The sequence below is a fragment of the Netta rufina genome (genome assembly GCF_964035555.1).
Source record: "Netta rufina genome assembly, chromosome: 1".
Classification (NCBI taxonomy): domain Eukaryota; kingdom Metazoa; phylum Chordata; class Aves; order Anseriformes; family Anatidae; genus Netta; species Netta rufina.
In genome coordinates this window covers 143,152,909-143,171,561 of record NC_140123.1, presented here as the reverse complement: position 1 = coordinate 143,171,561, position 18,653 = coordinate 143,152,909, and the positions used below count along the sequence as shown (strand labels likewise).

Below are 18,653 nucleotides of genomic sequence, written 5' to 3'. Positions count from 1 at the left end.
CGGACACCGGGGACGAGCCCCGCAGCCTCCCACCCCGGGGGCTGCCCCCTGGCCCCGGCTTTTCTCCGCCCGCGGCCCGACCCCGTGCGGGCGGCCCCAGGTGCGGGGGGCGGCGGCGGAGCCCGAGCTCAGCCCGAGCCCGCCCGGGAGCTGCCCCCAGCGGGGCCGCGGCGCCGCCCCGCACCTGGGCCCGCCCCGAGGACGGGGAACGGGGCCGGGCCGGGCCGGGCCGAGGCGAGGGGAGCCGAGGGGAGCATGGCCGGTGGCGGCGGGGGCCCGGCGCCCTGAGCGGCGCCATGCGGGGCCGGCTGCTGGCGCGGCTGAGGCGGCGGCGGCTGCTGCGGCTGCTGCTGGCCCTGGGCGCGCTGGCGCTGGGGCTGTGGGCCGCCTACCTGGAGCTGCGGGCAGCCCCCGGCGGGGGGGCGGCCCCGGACCGCAGTGAGTGACCCCCGGGGAGAGGGCTGGGGGTGCCGGGCTGCGGCAGCGGGGCGGTTCGGGGCAGCCCCGGGGGTTTTGTGGGGTGGGGGGGGAGCGGCGGCGGTGCCTCGGGTCCGTGGTCTGCAAAGCGCCGGCTCAAGGCAAGGAGCTCCCGCAGCCTCTGCCTGCTTACAAAGTCCTCCGCGGGACCACAGCTTCAGTCTGGGTCGAGATCTGGAGGTTAAATGCAGGAATATTGGGGCAGCGGTGCCGGGGGGCTGACTGCTTTGCTAGGGGAAAGCAGAGCCCGCTCGGCGGGACGTCCTCTGTGGCCCCTGCTGCACCCCTGCTATCCCTAGAGACAGCTTTAAAAGTATTAAGCTTTAAATATCTGGGATATCTAAGCCGTGGTTATGGGGGGGAGAGGGGCCGAGACAGGTGCGTGCAGCTGCATTGGGAGAGGGACGGGGAGCAGCGGGCGGAGGGGATGCCCGCGGGTTGTGCTGTGAGCTGGAGCCTTCCTCCCCGCTTCCAGGCAGGAGTTATTTTTACATCTTTGTTAAAAAAAAAAATCGTCCGGTTTCAAGGCTGAGGCTGGAAACAGTGACACGGCTGCGGTCCCTACCAGCCCGAGCATGGCGTTGAAGTTGAATCAAAGCTCCAGGCGCTCCCAAAGCCACCAGAGACGTCGCCGGTGGCCGCACAGAGGGGCTGCTGGCGAGCCTGGTGGGGTGAAGCCCTCGAGCAGGAGGCTCCATGGCACAAAAGAGCCTGTGCACGCCCGGAGCTGATGCTCTGCCCCGGGCATTTGGCATCCTGGGCTCCTGGGGAGCGTCCTGGAAAGTGCCAGCAGGAGGGGGGTTAAGCCGTGCCCCTCCCCACCCTCGCTCTTACCCCACACCTCCAAAAGCCTGTTTTAAGAGAAATCAGAAGTTGGAATGAAAAACAAACAGTGTTTGATTTCTTTTGGCTGTTAAGCCAAGCAGCGCTTTCTTCTCCTGGGACTGGGGTGGCTGCATTTGGGGCTCCACGTGGGGGCTCTTTCTGGAGATCCCACAGAGCTGAGGGGTGATTCTCAGAGCAATTAATTCCTTTTTCCCCTCTTGTTTTTGTTTTCCTTCTTGTGTCCCAGGTGGGAACCCTACGGTAAGTCTCAGCTGGGGACCAAGCAAGGGCTGCCGTCCCCACTCATCTGATGCAACAGCCTCCCCAGTTACTGCTGGCAGAATACAAAGGCTGTTTGCTCGGTAATTTTTCCAGGCATAAGACTAAGAAGCTCCTTCCTCTGGGGACAGAAAGCTGTTGGGCTTGGAAGGGAGCTAAAGCAGATCTGTTTCCATCTCCTGCGTCTGCAGCTGAGCTTTCTTCTCACCTCCCAAAAAGGCACTGCCGGATAGCCTGTGAAAGGAGCAGCAAGTGGTTTTTTTTCTTTCTTCAGGCATGGCCCTTCCTCCCCAGCATTTTGCTCCTCTCCCCCACCGGGTGGCTGTGGGGCAGGGGAAGCAAATCCCAAATAGACGATAGCCTAAGCCGTGCTCAGAAACCGTGTCCCTGGCTGCTCTCCCTTCATGTATGTGCAGCTCTGCTATGCAGCAAGGCTCAGCGTGCAGATAAGCTTGGCTGCAGGAGAATAAAGGGCCTCGCGGAACATACAGCACCACAGAAGCCATTGGGTACCACTTATTAGAGTATCACCACCTGCTGGAAGAGGCTGTGGCCGGGAGGTTCCTTGTGTTGTCACCTCAAATTCAAGGGCTGAGGAACTGGCTGAGCTGCAGGGTTTGTGCTCGTGCAGCCCCTGGGTTGATCCAGGCCCTTCCCTGGCTGCTGGCTTGGGATGGATTGGGCAGGGGTGGGTGAAAGTGAGTGACACCAGGGACACACCTTTCCTAGGAAGGTGCTGCTGAATGGAGCAGTCAGGCTGGTACAAAAAGGAAAAAAAAAAAAAACATTATTCCTTGCAAAGTGATTGCGTGAAGGTTTTCCTACAGGCTCTTCCCTGGAAACCCGACTGGCAGGACTCGTACCTCATGGGCAGGAGGGTGCTTCTGTTGTTGCGAGGCTTGCATATTTCTTTTCCTTTCTTTCTTTATTATTTTTATTTTTTTAATTGAGACTATGTGGCTGGTCTGCTGCCCAGTAGGTATTTATAGGAATCCTAAACAAACATGTTTACAGCCGAGGGAGGAAAAACAAGCAGGCTGATGTGAGTTGAAGATGGGCACAGCTCTCCTCCCCTGAAATGTGGCTTGTTGTCATCCCAAACAAGTTGTAACAGACAGGGCACTGCCTCCCTGCCAAGAAACCCGGGAGCTGCGGGCAGCCTGCGCGCTGCCGACAGGCGCAACCCTTTCTGGAGTGGGCTCTCCAGCAGGAGTGTGTTTTCTCCTCTTTCCTAAGTGCCACACAGCAAGCGTTGCTCCTGCGAGCGAGTGCTGGAGGCAGGAAAGTTTGTTTGTTCATTTATTTATTTATTTGTAGCTGAACAAGGAGTTGGGGAGGGAGAAAGCACCAACGAGGCCGATGCTTGGATGAAGCTGGTGCATCGGGGACCTCCTCTGCTACCTCCCTCTGCTCCTCGCCTTCCCCAGGCTGGCTCCGAGGGAGCAAGGCCGGTGCCAGGGAGCGTTGCTGGCAAGCAGGGAGGATGTGCAGCAATCCCTCTATGCTTTAAAATCTTGTGTCAACATCATAAAAGTGAATCTCAAGCGCTGAGCAGGCCTAGAGGGGAGGTCACTCCCAGCCATTGCTCTGCAGACTGGGTTGGTGGTTGTTTTTGCTGCAAAGCCCGTGGTATCTGGGGAGCTTGCACTGATTTCCTTTATTGCAGGTGTGAGTGACACAGAGCCAGGCAAGAGCAGGGTGTGCAGGATTAGATGAAATTGCTTGGAGGTGCAGCTTGTGGGAACGAGGGACCCGAGGGGGCCCTGCTTCAAGCCGCTCCCGCTGGCTGTTCCAACCCACCCCTGTTCCTCCGCATTTCTGCGCTGTGTGTAAGTAGGACTGGGAGCGTGTTATCTTCCTATCTGGGCTTCTGACACGCGGCTCGCGGATCTGCAGGTTGTTATGAAGCAGCACGAGTTGCTTAAAACCTGGCCGAGCCCTGGTTTGGACGGGCAGACGCTGCCTTTGTGTGAGGAGGGGAGCTGGTGGGAAGCTGAAGCTGCTCGTTCAGCGAAGAGCTCCGAGGGGTGCTGAGTTGTGTGCACACCATCCCTGTGTGCACACACGTCACGGTGACAGGTTGGCGTGGACGTGTGCCAGCGCAGCATGTGCTCCCGCACCACACCTTCTCCCTCGGTGAGCCAGGCTGCATGGGGATGGCTCAGATACCACCGAGCTGTGCCCTGCTCAGCATCTCCCCGTGCTGGGGGCTTGGCAGACGAGTCACGTTGTCTTCTGGAGATGCATTTCTGCCTGTGGTTGGCATCGGGCGATCTGGCACAGCCGCACAAAGGCTCTGCCGTACGTCGCCCACCTGCAAGTTGAGGCAGATGTGGAGGAAGAGTTTTTCCCTTTTCCAGCCACTTCCCAATTCAGTTGCTATTTTCAGGCTTGCAGTAAGAGCAGAGAAGGGCTTTCCAGAAGAGGAAATGCACTGCCTCATTTCATGTGGTGTGAGATCTAAGGAAAGACCCACGTAATGCCTTGGGTTGAAACAGGTGTGAACCTGGTCCTCGCATACTTTTGCTTTTTATGATCTGAGACGTTTGCAGTCGGCGCCTTTAATCAGCCCAGCCGAAATACACCTCCAGCTTTGGGCCTTTGCAGTCTGAGCTCATCTCTTGTTCTGCTTCCAAGCTCACTTCTGAATGATTTCTGGGAGCTTAAAAAAATAAAAAATACAACTACAAGCAGCGTCCAAAGTGCAGGTATGCACAGCAGAAGGGCGAAGGAAACCAGGTCTGTCCACTGGTCTTGGTCAGAGCTCCCTGGCACCACTGGTTGCCTGAGAAACCTGCCCCGTGCCAGGGCAGCACCAGGCTTTGGTATGGTTTGGGGAGACTCCCCTGTGCTTTGGGGTACTAGGGTTATATCTGGGGGAGCGTTGCTGCTAAGTAAATCAGCTCTTTCCGAGGAAGCCTCAGAACAACAAAGGATTTAAATTCCCTATGCTGGGCAACACGATTCAGTCTGTAAAATGTGGGATTGCTTCATACGATCCAAAAACTGCTGGGTAGACCTGTGAGTCTCCCTGGAGCATCAGCGCCACTCTCACCAGTTTGGTAATTCTGCTTTTGTCATCTCCTAAGGCTTTGGTATTCCAGCCTGCTGCGGCTGTGTCCCGTCTGAGACTCCCTCCTTTATTCTGAGGGAAAAAGGGTGAGCGTGGCTTCTTACCTCCTTTCTTTCTACAATCTGCAGAAGCTGTCCTGTTCCTCTGTGGCATAGTCCCATCTGGTGCGTTTATATGGCTGCAGTACTGCACCTTGTGCTATTCCTGCTTCTCGTGCCCCCGTTTTCCATGGCAGATGCAACGGGTGTCCCCGGCCTTTGCCTCATACGCGGCTGGTTTTCTTGCTGTCTGCATCCATGATCTATGGTATTTTATTTATTTGTTCATTTTAAGTAAGTCGGCTTCTGCCTTGCTTCAAGGAGCCGCTCACTTCCCTGCCATGAGTGTGGGCTGTTTGGCTTGGCCTGTGTACGTGGTGCTGGCAGCTCCGGCGGCTTCCTCAGCCCCGCCGTTTGTTGGAGCCTGGTCGAGCCATCTCCAGCCCTCCTCGCAAATGCTTCGCTTCTTAAATTAGCTTTATTTACATTAAATAACGTTGTTTTCTGTGAAACTGCAGCAGCCATGGCTGGGTGCTCTTAACCCCATCTAGACCACGCCACGGGGTTGATCCCACGAGCATCCTGCCTGTCCTGCCACGCACCAGCGGGCTCCGTCACCTGCTGCAGCAGCTCGCCCCCAGCACCAGCACTGGCTGCTGTGGTCTGATGGAAGCAGGCCAGCTGAGAGGTTTTAATTTGTTTTCAATCAAGGCAGACCATGGCATAATGCGCTGCTCTATCTCCGTTGCCTGCTCTGGCGAGTGTCTGCAGTCGCTGTCTTGCCCTCAGGCTCTCAGTTTGCACAGTGGGCTTGTACTGCGAAAGCAACCGATGTGGATCTCTGGATCACTGAATCGGTGCTTGTTCTCATAATATTAAGTCCTCTTCATTTGGTTTGCAGTTTCTTGATTGAAACTTCAGCCCTGTACCTATAGGATGCTCAGCAGACCGTTTTTTCAACCATTTATATTTTTTCCTTTCAATTCGCCTTCAATTTTTCTTTTTCTATTTACCATGTAGGTTATTCAGACTCTCTTGCTTCAAGCCAGCAGGTCCAGCTCTTCCAGAGCCTCAGGTCATGCCCCTCTAGGATTGCACGCAAAGCAAATACCCATGTGGGTCTAAGTTCACCTGGGTCCTAGGAAGAGTTTCAGGGCCAAACACAGCCCAAACGTCAGTCTGTGGAAAAAGTTTTTGCCAAGTTCATGCTTGGTTTGCCCCATGTTGTTGGCCAGACCACTCTGTGAGCATGTTAAGCATCAGAAATTCTTTAGTATTAGCCATTGTTCCCTTCCAACGTGAGTAATGATTGTTCTCTTCTGCCCTTGCAGACAAAAGTCTCTTCATCACAGAATCACAGAAGGGGTTGGGTTGGAAGGGACCTTAAAGATCATTTAGTTGCAACCTCCCACCAGTCCAGGCTGCCCAAAGCCCCATCCAGCCTGGCCTTGAGCACCTCCAGGGATGGGGCAGCCACAGCTTCTCCGGGCAGTCTGTGCCAGTGCCTCACCACCCTCTTAGGAAATAATTTCTTCCTTATGTCTTATCAGAATCTCCCCTCCTTCAGTTTAAAACCATTCCCCTTTGTCCTATCACTGTTCTCCTGAGTAAGAAGTCGCTCACCTTTATAAAGGTGTATAATTCTTCTGATAAATCCTTCTTCTTTGCGCCTTCCCCTCCCACTGAGTCCTTGTCCTCATCCCCACCACAACTCTGAAGAAGCCCTAATGATGCTAGCACTGCTGCTGCTGCCTTTTGCTGTGCTCAACACCTAAAATTTCTCAGAATGCGCCACAGTTCCTTGTCAACTGTTTTCACCTTGCTCTTGTAACTCTTTTTTAATTAGACATCTCTCATAGGCATGCTGGGGAGCAGGAAAAAAAAGTGTCAGTTTGTCTTGCAGCTCATGCAGATGAAGAAAGAAAAGGAAACTGGAAGAAGAGTAAAGAAGGAAAGAAGCAGCAGGGATAATGTGGCAAAGTAAGGAGAAGCCTGAAATGGGGCACAGTGAGATGAGCATTGGAGCAGGGTGGTCAGAAAACCCATTGGCCACCCCAGAGCTGTGAGGCAGAAGGAACTGAAATCAGAAGTAAAGTCTAGACCTAGACATTTGGGATTTTAGTGGAGCAGAGTCTGGAAGGTGTTGGGTGTGGAGACTGAAAAGAGGAGATGTGGGAAGGAGTTGGAAGGCACAGAGTAAACCACTGACCCTGGGTTTTAAAAAGGGTGGAGGAAAATGCAGGGGTGATTATTACAGAAGCTGATGGGGACCGTAAGCAACTCTGCTGAGATCGTTAAGAACATGTTTGGTGTCACAGGGGCATTTGGTGCCCTGAAAATTGGTACCACCGTGGCTTTTTGCTGTGGTGGTGCCTGCCAAGACCTCTGGTTTCCCTGTACCGAGCACAGTGCTTGGCGCTGCAGCCACTCTGCATGGCTTGCAGAGCGTGGTTACCTGTTTCTTCCTGGGTCTTGCAAACACTCAGCACTTTGCCAGCTTTTTATTTGCAGAAAAAGGATTTGCCAGCCCAGCCAGGAATCTTTCACGTGTCCCTCTTTGTTTACTAGGGATACAAAATCCCTTTTTTTCTGTTGAAAATCAACGAAAAAGATGGTTATCCTTTTCTATAGTCTGTAGTCAGGTAGCATTTAATCCAGAAACTCTGGAAGTATGTGTGGCACATGGGATCCTCTCAGGGATTTGGGATTTGCAGCCCAAATCGCTGGCGATTCCCCCTGGGCAGGAGCAGCCCCTGGCAGCAGGTCCCAGGGGAGCTGTGCTGTGGCCTCTGATGGGGAGGGCCCAGCTCCTGCCCCCCCGCCCACCACAGGCTTATATTTAGCCGTGGCGTGCGGGCTGTTTGAAGGCATCTCCCAGCCCTCACCTCGGTGCTGCCCGGCTTCCCGCAGCCCTCGAGCTGCCTGGGTGGAGAGCCGGGGGCTAAAATTAGCAGGGAGCACTGCTCTTGCCAAACGCAGCGTCTGACATAGCTGGGGCTGGCTAAGGGCAGAGGAAAGCATCCCTGAATCCCCCGTGGTGGAGCACACGGCGTGCTGCTGGCTTTTTGGATGCCTCAGTGCACGGGGTGCCCCATCAGGGGGATGCTGAAGGGATGGGGAGTGTCAGGCAGCATCGGGGTGTGGGGGAACGGGGATGCTGCTGGGCACATCAGCTGCGATGCCGATGGCAGCGGGCACTTACCCTTCTGATGTACTCGATCTCCACGAAGGAAAAGCGTGAATTGGGCTCCCGTGGAGTTCAGTGCAAGGGGAAAACACGCTGTGTCACTGGGGAGCATTACGCTGGACCCAGCCAGCCCTGCTGGTATGATCCAGCTGGCCTGGCTGCCCCAGGCGCGTCTCACCTCACAGCTTCCCACCTTTAACATTTCCCGTTCATTGCACTCACCTGAACTGCACAACCTGGGGCAAGAAATAGGTGGATGGGTGCAGCAGAGATGGGGACTTGATCCATAAGTGTGTGGTGGAACACAACAAGCACCCCTGACACCCAAATAAAGCTCAGAATAAACATAATCTAGGTTTAAATCAAGTTTTGTTGTTGTTGTTTTTATTTTCAGTGATGGGTTGGAAATGGTGGAGCAGAGCAGAGCCAGGTCTCGTGGTAGAGATACGGGGACTGCTCGGTGTGCCCTGGGAAGGTCTGTCCTCAGGGAACTCCCTTTCCAGAGCACCTCAGTGGCAAGAAGCTAAAGGGATACTCATGGGGAAAGCCAGGCCAGCTGCTGCAAGAAGTAAAAACCTAGGGAGGCATGTTCATGGGCTGCCTGCTGACCCTTTTTGTTGAAAGGCAGGTGAAATTCCCCTTTTCGTACAAACAGTGGAGAAATGAGTGCTGCTGGGATGGCTGTGCGTTACACCTTCAACCAGATAACTTGTCAGGTGGCCTCTCCAGCTGTCTGCAGGTGTGCACCAAGGATCACAGACTTGTCTAGGTTGGAAGAGACCTCAAGATCATCGAGTCCAACCTCTGACCTAACACTAACAAGTCCTCCACTAAACCTTATCACTAAGTTCAACATCTAAACGTCTTTTATTAAAGACCTCCAGGGATGGTGACTCCACCACTTCCCTGGGCAGCCCATTCCAATGCCTCACAACCCTCTCAGTAAAGAACTTCCTAATATCCAATCTAGCACAGGTGCCTGCCTTCTGTGAGCACCACTCTGTGTCTGCTTCTGGTGAAGCAAGGGAAATGAAACTGTCCAGCGTGTCCCTGGCTTCCCTTTTTCCCTGCCAGAGGTGGAATGAGGAGCATCCATGTGAAGGCCATCGAGGTATTTTTAGCATGGCTAAAGAAAGGTGAAATATATGGGCTGGGACAGCTGCAACATGAATTGCTCTGTGTCAAGACCAGCTCCGTCAGCTGGTTTTGCTGGTGAGGGTTTGCCCCAAACCCAGCGTGGTGAAGAAGGCACCACCAGATGGAGACTTGGCTGGGAGGCTGGGGGAGAAGGAGGTTGCATCCTCCTCTTCCTCTTCTCCTCTGGCACAAGATTGCTTCCTCGCACTGACACCCCGTTCCCAGCAGCTGCTTTGTGGCCCTGGGGTGAAGAAGAAGGAGGAGGCAGCTCTGTGCTGGCCCCAGGAGCACACAAGGACTGAGGCTGGAGTAACCCTGCAGGCAGAGGCACTGCTGGGGCCAGGCTGTGAGCCGGTCACATCACTTCAGCTCTCGTCTTTTCCCAGCTGAAGGCTGCTCTGTGATGGAGAAGTGGCTTTTTCCTGTGCTTGCTGGCAACAACGAAGGGACCTCCTTGCTCATAGTCATTGTTTGGTGATGGAGGGGTGGGGAGAATGGTGCTTCCAGATAGTATTTTTTTAGTACATATGATAGCGCTGACTGGATCCATAGCTTTGTAAAGAAACGCTTGCATCACTGCTCTGCAGGTGCGCACACTCAGGTTCTCAAGCCATCTCCAAGTACAGTATTTTCCACTCAGAGCAGGCTTTGTACTACCAAGCCAGCCTGGAGCACAGAAACCAGCAGCCAAATCTCCCAAGAAAACAGCTGCCTAACCTAATTTTGCATCACGTATGGAGATATTTACAAGGCTCTGTCACGACACTGCTGTGCTCCTCCTGTTTGCTGAGCACACCTAACCAAACCTCTTTGCTCCAGGTTAAGTAGTATTTCCCGACAGAAGAGCTGCAGCACGTGTACTCTGCTTCGTCTGGTTTTGGGCAGCCAGGGAATTGGATGCCAGACAGCTGGGCTAGTGCTTGGACAATTTCACATGCGCTGGGTTGACCCAAGGTGGCCTGCGTGGAGCTGCCCTGTAATGAGCTGCTCGCAGCCCTTTCCTCCTCCCTCCAAGCATGAGGTGGCTGTGGGTTGAAGGTGAGGTGAGGTGAGGGTTTTAGCAGCCAAGCAATGTGCTTCTCCTCTTAAACTCCCTGCTGCTGATGCCTGGTGCGTTGATTTATAGACCTGAGGCATGTTTTCCAGGCCAGCTTTACGATGCGTCTGTCCTGCATAATGGGCTCGTGGGCTGTGGCAGTCTCCTTTGTGCAGAGTCAAGGTGTGAGACTCTTTATTATGCTCTTCCCTAATGTATTCATGTTAGGGTTGATGTTAAAACCAGCTTGGGATTGATGGGATCACAGACTGGGGTGCTGTGTTAAAACACCGCAAGTGACACAGGCTGTGGGCAACAGGAGGAGCGAGTGGTTTCGGTCACTGTCAGTGAGCTTTCCCTCTGGTGTCTGTCCCTTTCCAGCATGGGGTCTCTCTCATTTACCCTCTCACCTTAGGATCCTCTCTGTGTAGAATACCCATGCACCGAAAGCATCAGAGGCGACAGACTGCAGGAAGTGATATTTTTCTAATAGGTGCTGCTGTGCCCCATGCAAGTGCCCTAGGGAAGTGCTGTACGTATACAGGCACATCACAGATGCAGGCTGTAATTTCTGTGCCTGCTGCCTGCCCAGAGGAAGTCGGCAGTTCCAGGTAACCCCAGCATGTGTCAGTACTTGCAGCACAAGCTCGCTCCTATATGCTACCACACCTCACCTGCACGGCTACAGATGCACACCCATGGCCATGTGCTGCTCTGCTTCTTCCTGCAGAATGTCCATCCGTCCGTCTGTCCATCCATCTATCCCTTCATCTCCGAGGCTGTCCACCCACAGTTGCACGCTCCCCCATGCTCTTGGGGTGCACAGATGTGCTCCCCACATACTCACCCCCTGCATACTTACCCGTCCCCACCAGGCACACGTGTACCTGCGAGTCACTGGCCCCGGCTATGTCCTGCTCTTCTGGTGTTTCCCTGCCTGTTTGCATGACCTTGAAAGCCTTGCTGTCTGCTGCCAAGCTCCCCCCTGCACAGCTTGCTCTCTTACATTGTTTTTCCCTTCTTGCTTTCCTTAAGGTGGAGAGAAATGGCCGTGAAGGTGCTAGGTCAGATCCCGGAATAAATAAGGCATGCTGCAGCCATGGCTCTTGTAATTTTCCTTTCTAGGGTTGCGACCGTGTGTTTCCATTTCAAGTTCTGACCCCATCCCACACCAGTGACGTGCTGACTTGCTTCATGCCGTGCAGCAGAGAACGGCAGCCTCCCCAGTGCTCTGTCAGCCTGTCCCCACGCTGAGCAGTCCCCTCTGCTATTGCACCTACCCCACCCTCCTCCTCTGCACAGGCCCCCCCTTGGCCTTCCCTTTCCCCCTGTGCATCATGCGGTGTGTTTCAGCTGCAATCAGCCACGTGGGCTGGAGCAGTGAAGCTGGGAGAGGGAGCATCCTTCTCCCAAAGGAGAGAGAATCAGGGGAGCATACTCGTATCCATTTTAGTATCCTGTTCCTCAGTTGTTTTTTTCAGAGGCTTTCTTAATCTCATTTTTACTTAATCAAATTTACAAGACCTTCCTGTTCCTCTCCCTGGATGTTTCTGTAGTTTTCCAGTGCTGGCAGGTATGCAGGTACCTGGAGGTGCTGGACACCTTCATAAGGGAAGCACAAAGAAGCCATTATATCTGAGGAAGCAAAGATCCAAAGGGTTTCACTTGTAGCTCACCAAGGTGAAAACAAATTTTTGTTGTTGATGTTGCTTTGTTTTTGTTTTTAAGTCTAAAATTCTGAGAAATCCTTCTTAGTCTCTGAGAATCTTGTGTCCTCGTAGCCAAGATAACAGGTATTACTAGATGTCTGGTCACTTCCTTGAGCTTAGAAGGTGAAGGTAGCACACAAACAGCACCAAGGCAGTCTGTGAGGATCTGGAAATTTCAACCTTGTAACGCGTTTTCACATTTTTCTAACAGGAACTTCAAAACTGGATTGTGTCCTGCCTTGCTGATGCATGTCAGAGGGCCAGGCCTGCCTTTTCCACATCTAAGGGAACTCATGCCGGGAGGCAGAGGGTCTCCTTGAAAGCCCACTGGCTCTGCAGCAATTACCAGATTTCCTGTCCAGGCACAGCCCATTAGGGCCAGACTCAATAGCTCTCCATCAGGAAGGCTTTGATGTGGAGGTCTGTACGGGGAGCTGGTGTCAGGCATCACATGCTGTCTCTCTGCTCACCAGGAAAGGCTGAGCTGACTTCCAAGCCTGGGGTGCTGTGGAGCATCTCTCTGCCGTCTCCCAGGTCTAGCCCACGGGCCTTCTTAGCCCTACACTAAGAAATTTAGCTTTGGAAGTCCACGATAAAAAGAAGCAGGGGTGCTCATGAATCAAAAGAACAATGTCAAACCCTCTCTGCCTTTCAATGTGGTACCTCAGGGAGGTGCTGCAGAGATGAGGCTGAAGAGTCATGGCCAAGGGAGCTAACAGTGAAGTGGGCGATGCTGGCTGAGGACAGATGGCAGCAGGGTGTGGAGGTGGGAGAGTCCAGGCAGGCACAGTGTGAGTGGCTGCTGTGTCTCTGGGAGCTGCATTTATCTCCGAATGACCCAGAAGTGTGAGGGAAGCCTGGCTACACTTCCTCCTGGCTACATGTGATTGTTTTTATCCACTTATTCACTCCAAGGGCAGGTGCTGGGTCTATCAGGTGGCATGGGCTGCTTTGCCTTGGGAGCAGTGCCTGGAAAACTCCTTGTACTGCCCCAGGCTGCCCATGCCAGTAAGCAGCAGTAGCCCTGAGGTACCCTGCCATGTACTTGGCCTGAGCAAATGATTACCTGTGCCACATCACTGCTGGACAGAGGTCTGCAGGGACTTGGGCAACAATCCCAAGCGCTTTGCTTGGGAGTCTGTCAATGGTGGAGCGAGAAACCACATAGTCAAAGACTCAGTACAGACACAGGCTAACTTGGTTAGCATTGTTTAGCAGAAAGTGTGGTGTGAGAAGGGCTTATAGCTGAACAGGAAGCCATCACACACCGTGATAAATACGCATATCCAGGCACCTACGCATATCCTTCAGCAAAACAGTATAAGCCAAATAGTTTTCTCCTGGACATTAGTGGCAAAAGTCCTGTTGAGCTCAAGAAGCTGCTTGCTGCAGCTGATTCTTCAGTGCCTTGTGTGGAGTGGAGGGGGCCAGTAAAGCAGTATGGAGCCTTTTCCTTCCCCCAGCCTACACTTGGCTGCTAGCACGCATCATGGGACCTGAGAAAATCATTTGCATCCACCATGCAGGATGTGAGAAACTAAGAATAAAATTGTTGAGATTTTTCTCACACAGGAGCATTTCAGTGCTGGTTAATTTTGAATGAGACCCTTATTAGGATGATGTTGGAGCTGTGTAGTTGGGATGGGAGAAGATAGAGGTGATAGAGATCTCGAACAAGTGAAATTGCTAGTAGTGTTGATGGGGAAGGCACTGAGAAGAAGGCTGCCATGCTTGGACAGCATCTCCTGGAAGGACTGTGTCTCCTTGCACCGCAAGACACAGGGAGGCTTGGGTTCAATGGCAAATAGCCAGAACGTGAGCTAGGATTAGGGACACAGATAAGCATCCAAGGAAGCAACCCCAGAACAGTCGGGATGGGTGGGTAATGGAAAAGACTAAGATGGGGCAGCTGCATGGGGATAGTCAGAGACAGCAGGTCAATGCTGTCCCTGAGGTGGATGAACTAACCTCTGGCACCCTTTTGGGATGTGGAGCTGATGAGGAACTGTCTGCAAGCGTGTTTGTACAAGTGTATTTCCTATATGAGTGGCCAAACGCCATCGGCTGCTTCCAAGAACCTCGTGTAGTTTCCAGGCCTTCAGCAGGGCCTTACCTCAGCCAGGCTATTTATGGCGCACAAGGACATGGCAGCAGCCAAGCAACCTATACTGTCGTCAAGCCGGGCTGAAATGCCATGGTTTCCTCTGGGTTTTCTCTGGTTATAGACACGGATCTGGGCATTAGACAAGCCGGTCATGTTCCCAGGCGTTTGTATGGAAGGGGAGCGTAGGATGCTGCAGGGAGGTGCTGGCTGCAATGACTGCCCCACTTGGCATGGCTGAACCTGCTGGGCTTTGGGCACCGGGGTTTGAAAGCTGGACCCTGGTGGTCTGGTTTTGACCAGAGATGTTCTCACAACTGCTTGATGCTCTATCCTCACAGGAGTGCAGAGGAGATCTGAATATCATGGCAAGGCCCAAACTCTGCTCTCAAAACTGTGCCCCTGAGGGAAGTTGTTCCAGATTGACCACAGTATTTCTGAGGTCAAAACCAGGCCACAATGAGCTAATTAAAGTCAGGCCAGTATGAGACGTGTTATGGTCAAACCACTGCCTCCTCAATCTGAATGGCTGGATCCCTCCAAGTTACCAGAGTTGTCTGGAGAGGAGACTGTGACACCAGATCGTGTTTACTTGGACCTGAAAAATCCAAACAGACCTCTCAGATGTTGGCACGTAGGGGGCACTAGGGGACGGCGAGTGACCCCAGAGTTATTCATTAATGCTGCATGGTAAAAATTGGCTGAGCAACAAATCTGCCTGCAGCTGATGGAAACTTAATTCGGGTGAGGGCCCAGGGCTGGAAAGGACCACAGAGGAGGAATGACAAAGATGGTCAAGGCAGCAGAGGCTTCCTTGTGACAGGAGTCGTTGAGATTTTTTTCAATTCTTTTACCACGAGGAGAAAAGAGTTAAAGGCAGTCCTACGGCAGAATTCAAAGTAGCTCCAAAAATGAAATCGGTCTCTTGGTTGCCTCCTGCCCCGTAGCGTAAGGGCGTTACTCCCTTAAATTAAAAAGCATTATTTATAAAATAACATCTATCGTGTACGTGCAGGGTAATTTCAGCATCGTTAATTCAGTGCTACGGGAGCCAATGATGCAAATGGTGTGGATGGATTTTTTTAAAGGGTTGGATAATTTTATGACTAATAATATTTGCAACTACGCGTGGTAAGAGAAGAGTAATCAGAATTTGTGCTGCGGGGCATAAGCTGCCTGTTTGCATAGGTCATGAGGACGTTTTTTTTTCTCTTCCGTAAGGTAATACAGCTAAAGGTACTTCTGAAGGTTGTTTCCCTTCTGCCTTTTAAACATTAGATGTTGGCCACTGGTCAAAGTGAGATTATCTGATGGGATGAACCAATGGTTTGGTCTGATCTGCTAATTACTAAATTCCTATGCAAGGCTTTTATTACATGCACAGTGAGGTACTGTGCACACGCTATGCGTTTTCAGAGGGGAGTTTTGTAGCACAGGGTTAAAGCACCAGCTCTGGTCCCTAATTGAAACCAGCAAAATTCAGTAAGCTTGGACCACATCTGCATGCTGAGTAGCCCTAGGCGGGCCTCTGTGGTTTTTCTTCCATGCACAGTAACTGTATTTCTGGCAGAAGTTCTTTGAGCTGAATGAAGAAACGGCAACAAATAACCTAACATATTTAGTTCACTTTCTGTGTGTGTTCGTGGAACTTCCAGGAGCAGATCAAACTCTCCTCAGATGTATTTGATGTTGTTTAACAACAGTTCATTACATGGGCATTGCTTTTTTTTCTTTTCCTCCTGGTTTGGCTAAGGCTAGCTCTTTGATGATCCAACCCTGGTCTGAGTTCTCTTAAGCAGTGAATTAAAAATTGGCCTTCTTTAAGTAAACAAAAGCATGGGTTGAAAGTATGTTGGGGTTGATTCTTCCAGGGTGGTTCAATTGCTGAGAAAACTGGGAGAAAGCTACTTTAATTGCTGGGAAGATGAGCGGTGAAGAGATTCTTTATAATATAACTGTCTGTGGCAAATTGGTTTTACTCTGTTCCTTGTGCTCCCGTAGCTGTACAGCCCCATACAAATTGTATACAGCTGTATACACAAGCTGCTGGGCAGCTTTGACCATTGGGCAAGATCCCAGTTGTTTTTGTTTTTGTTTTTTTTAAAGAGCAAAAAATAACCTGGCTTGTTTTTTCAGCTTGCACTGTAAGTTAGAAACTTTCCTTTTAGATTTAAAAACTGGAGCAAGCTACTAAAAGAGATAAAATGTGGGCTATTGAGGTGCTGTCCTGTGTCACCTCTTCAACTGTAATTGTGTTTTGGTGTCTCAAGGGATCTGATTAAAGCAGGCACCTCAGGATGCTGAGCAAGTGCGCTCCACTGCAGCTCTTCTCGTGCTCGTGGTGTTGAAGCCGTCAGGGATTTCACTAGGATTTTAATTTCTGTTTCAGGTTCACAAGTACTGAGTCCTGCTCCCACCAGTCCATTCGAGTTTGGTGCTACCCCTGTCAGATCAGGAAGGGAAAAAGACTTGGCTGTAATAAATGTGACCCTACACTGTAAGGACATTAGCACTAACAGTTCCCCCTTGCCCTTGCAGCAGGCCAATAGACAGCAGGGCTGCTTAGTGTCCATCACACCCAACCTTTGCTGCAGCTCTGGGAGTCTGCTGGGAGATTGTAATTGGTGCTTTTCTCACGTCTTAGATGGGAAAGTCCTGGGAGGGAAGAATCTCTTACAAATTTTTCTCATATGACAGCTAATTACTCTTTTCTCTATCTAGTCACTGTCTGTTTTCTTAGCTTTACCTGTGTGTGAGGTATGAGTCACAAAACCTGATGTTTTTTTCTGAGAAGAGCCTTGGGCACTGAGCAGGAAAGGACCAGGGAGTGGTGTTTGGTTTCTCAGGGGCTCTTGAAGGGGCATGGGCTATCTGAGGCCTCTAGATGAAAACTGGAGGTGTCTTGAGCTGTGATTGTGTGGGAGGCTGCTGGGGAAGACCACTCAGTGGAGGTGTCCCCAGGGGGATGCTGAGCTGGGTGGGGAGATACGGGTGCTTGGTTGGGTGGGAGCCTTTGGTGTGCCACCATAATATGGTGGCAATATCCCCAGGCTATGCCAAGGAGTGTCAGGGAGGCTCCTCCCTGTCGGGTCTTCTCCTCCTGAGGTGCTGGCAAGAGGCTGGGGCAGCCGAGAGGGGCAACATCTTGGCTCGCTCACCATCCTGCTCGGGTGGCAACCTGGCCTGGAGTGGGTCCCAGAGCTCGACGTGGCAGTGCCAGCCCAGGCAGGCACTCACTCATTGCCTCTGCAGCAGGCAAATTGCTTGCGGCCAGAGGAGAGGAGATGAAAGGGAGAGGGGGAACTAGCTATCTTTTATTAATGCTATCGAGTTGCATTTCTTTCCAGTGCTGTAAGACCAGGACAGGACTTGCAAGCAGTTGATGAAAGAGGAGACAGAGCTCTCAGGGAAACATGAGAGGACTTGAAGGAGTCTCAAGAGGATCATCGGAGCATTTGAGTGCTACCTCAAAAATATGAGAGGCTGGAAGTATCTGAGTGCAAGGGAATGACAGGGGAGAAGAAATCAAATAGAAAGTGTGGGGAGCCAACTAGGAAGGGACGGGAGAAGATGGATAGTCACCTTTTTATTGCAGAGTTGGTAGAAAGAAAGAAAAACAAGCAAACATTTTTTTTCCTCTTCTGTGATCTCTGTCCTGTCCTAATAATTTTAGGATAGGGTTTTGTCTGGGATGTTTTTCCTGTCATTTGAAGTGTTGCTGCATGAGGGCTTAGCTTTACAGAGTCTCTGCTACATTGCTAGCACAAGCAGACTCTGTCTTTATGGAGAAGACCTTTAGGAGTTTCTAGGGTTAAGTACAGGACTCAAATTTAGAAGCATCCTAAAAATTTCAGTAAAGTTCAGTGGAAAATTATGCATGCTCTCCGTGTTTCTTGTAACTGTTCCTTAACATCTGCAACAGGGATAAAGTTACTAATTAAACTCTTTCATATGAGATGGTACAAAATAGTTAGAGATGTTCATCAAGGGCATCCCTACACAAGGGTCACTTACAGCAGCAGAATGCTTTAGCAACCAGATTTCTCTAAGGGTCTGGGGCATGCTGTGTGTCTCATCTGATTTTCTGTCAACCGTGCTTTTGATCGTATATGAAGATGCATTAAAACGTTGCTCTGACATTTCCCAATTATGCAAAGTTATAAGCATTTGAAGTTAAATCCAGGGAGACTTTGCTAGCTTCAGAGATCCCTAGATGAAAACCGTTTTGTTTCACTAGAAAGCTTTTTGGTTTTTATTTCTAATGAAGATCAGAGTGCCCAGGGGCTTGATGTTTCTGATAGGACCACTAGCAGTTCAATAACAAGTCCATGTGAACCTGAGTGCACAGACCCTCTGCATCAGCCTCTTCATCCTTGCTATTTTTGGTGGTTTAGAAAGTGAGGTGATGAAACCTTGAAAAGGAAAGCTGTGAAGATTGTGAAAGGTCTAGAGGGCAAGACGTATGAGGAGCGGCTGAGGTCCCTTGGTTTGCTCAGCCCCGAGCAGAGCAGGCTGAGGGGAGGCCTCATGGCGGCCTGCAGCTCCCTCAGGAGGGGAGCGGAGGGGCAGGCGCTGAGCTCTGCTCTCTGGGGACAGCGACAGGACCCGAGGGAACGGCATGGAGCTGGGACAGGGGAGGGTCAGGCTGGGGGTTAGGGAAAGGGTCTGCACCCAGAGGGTGGTCGGGCACTGGGACAGTCAGTGAGGTACACCATGTCCTTAAAAGCAAATAAAAATTATGTGTATGATATACATTCATGGTGTCAGCCAAAAGAACAAAGGCTTGAGAGT

The 18,653-nt window shown here is 51.7% G+C and overlaps 1 protein-coding gene across 2 annotated transcripts in view; it reads left to right on the top strand.

Moving 5' to 3' along the window:
- Positions 1–225: 225 nt before the first annotated feature.
- Positions 226–18,653, top strand: part of B4GALNT3 (beta-1,4-N-acetyl-galactosaminyltransferase 3) — a 53,881-nt gene continuing 35,453 nt past the window's right edge. For both annotated transcript variants that reach the window (XR_014619128.1, XM_084301598.1), the window contains exon 1: positions 226–438. Coding sequence is in view for 1 of the 2 variants with exons in the window: in XM_084301598.1 (XP_084157724.1) it covers positions 297–438 (142 nt within the window). In the remaining variant the exon portion in view is untranslated. The remainder of the gene's footprint in view (positions 439–18,653) is intronic.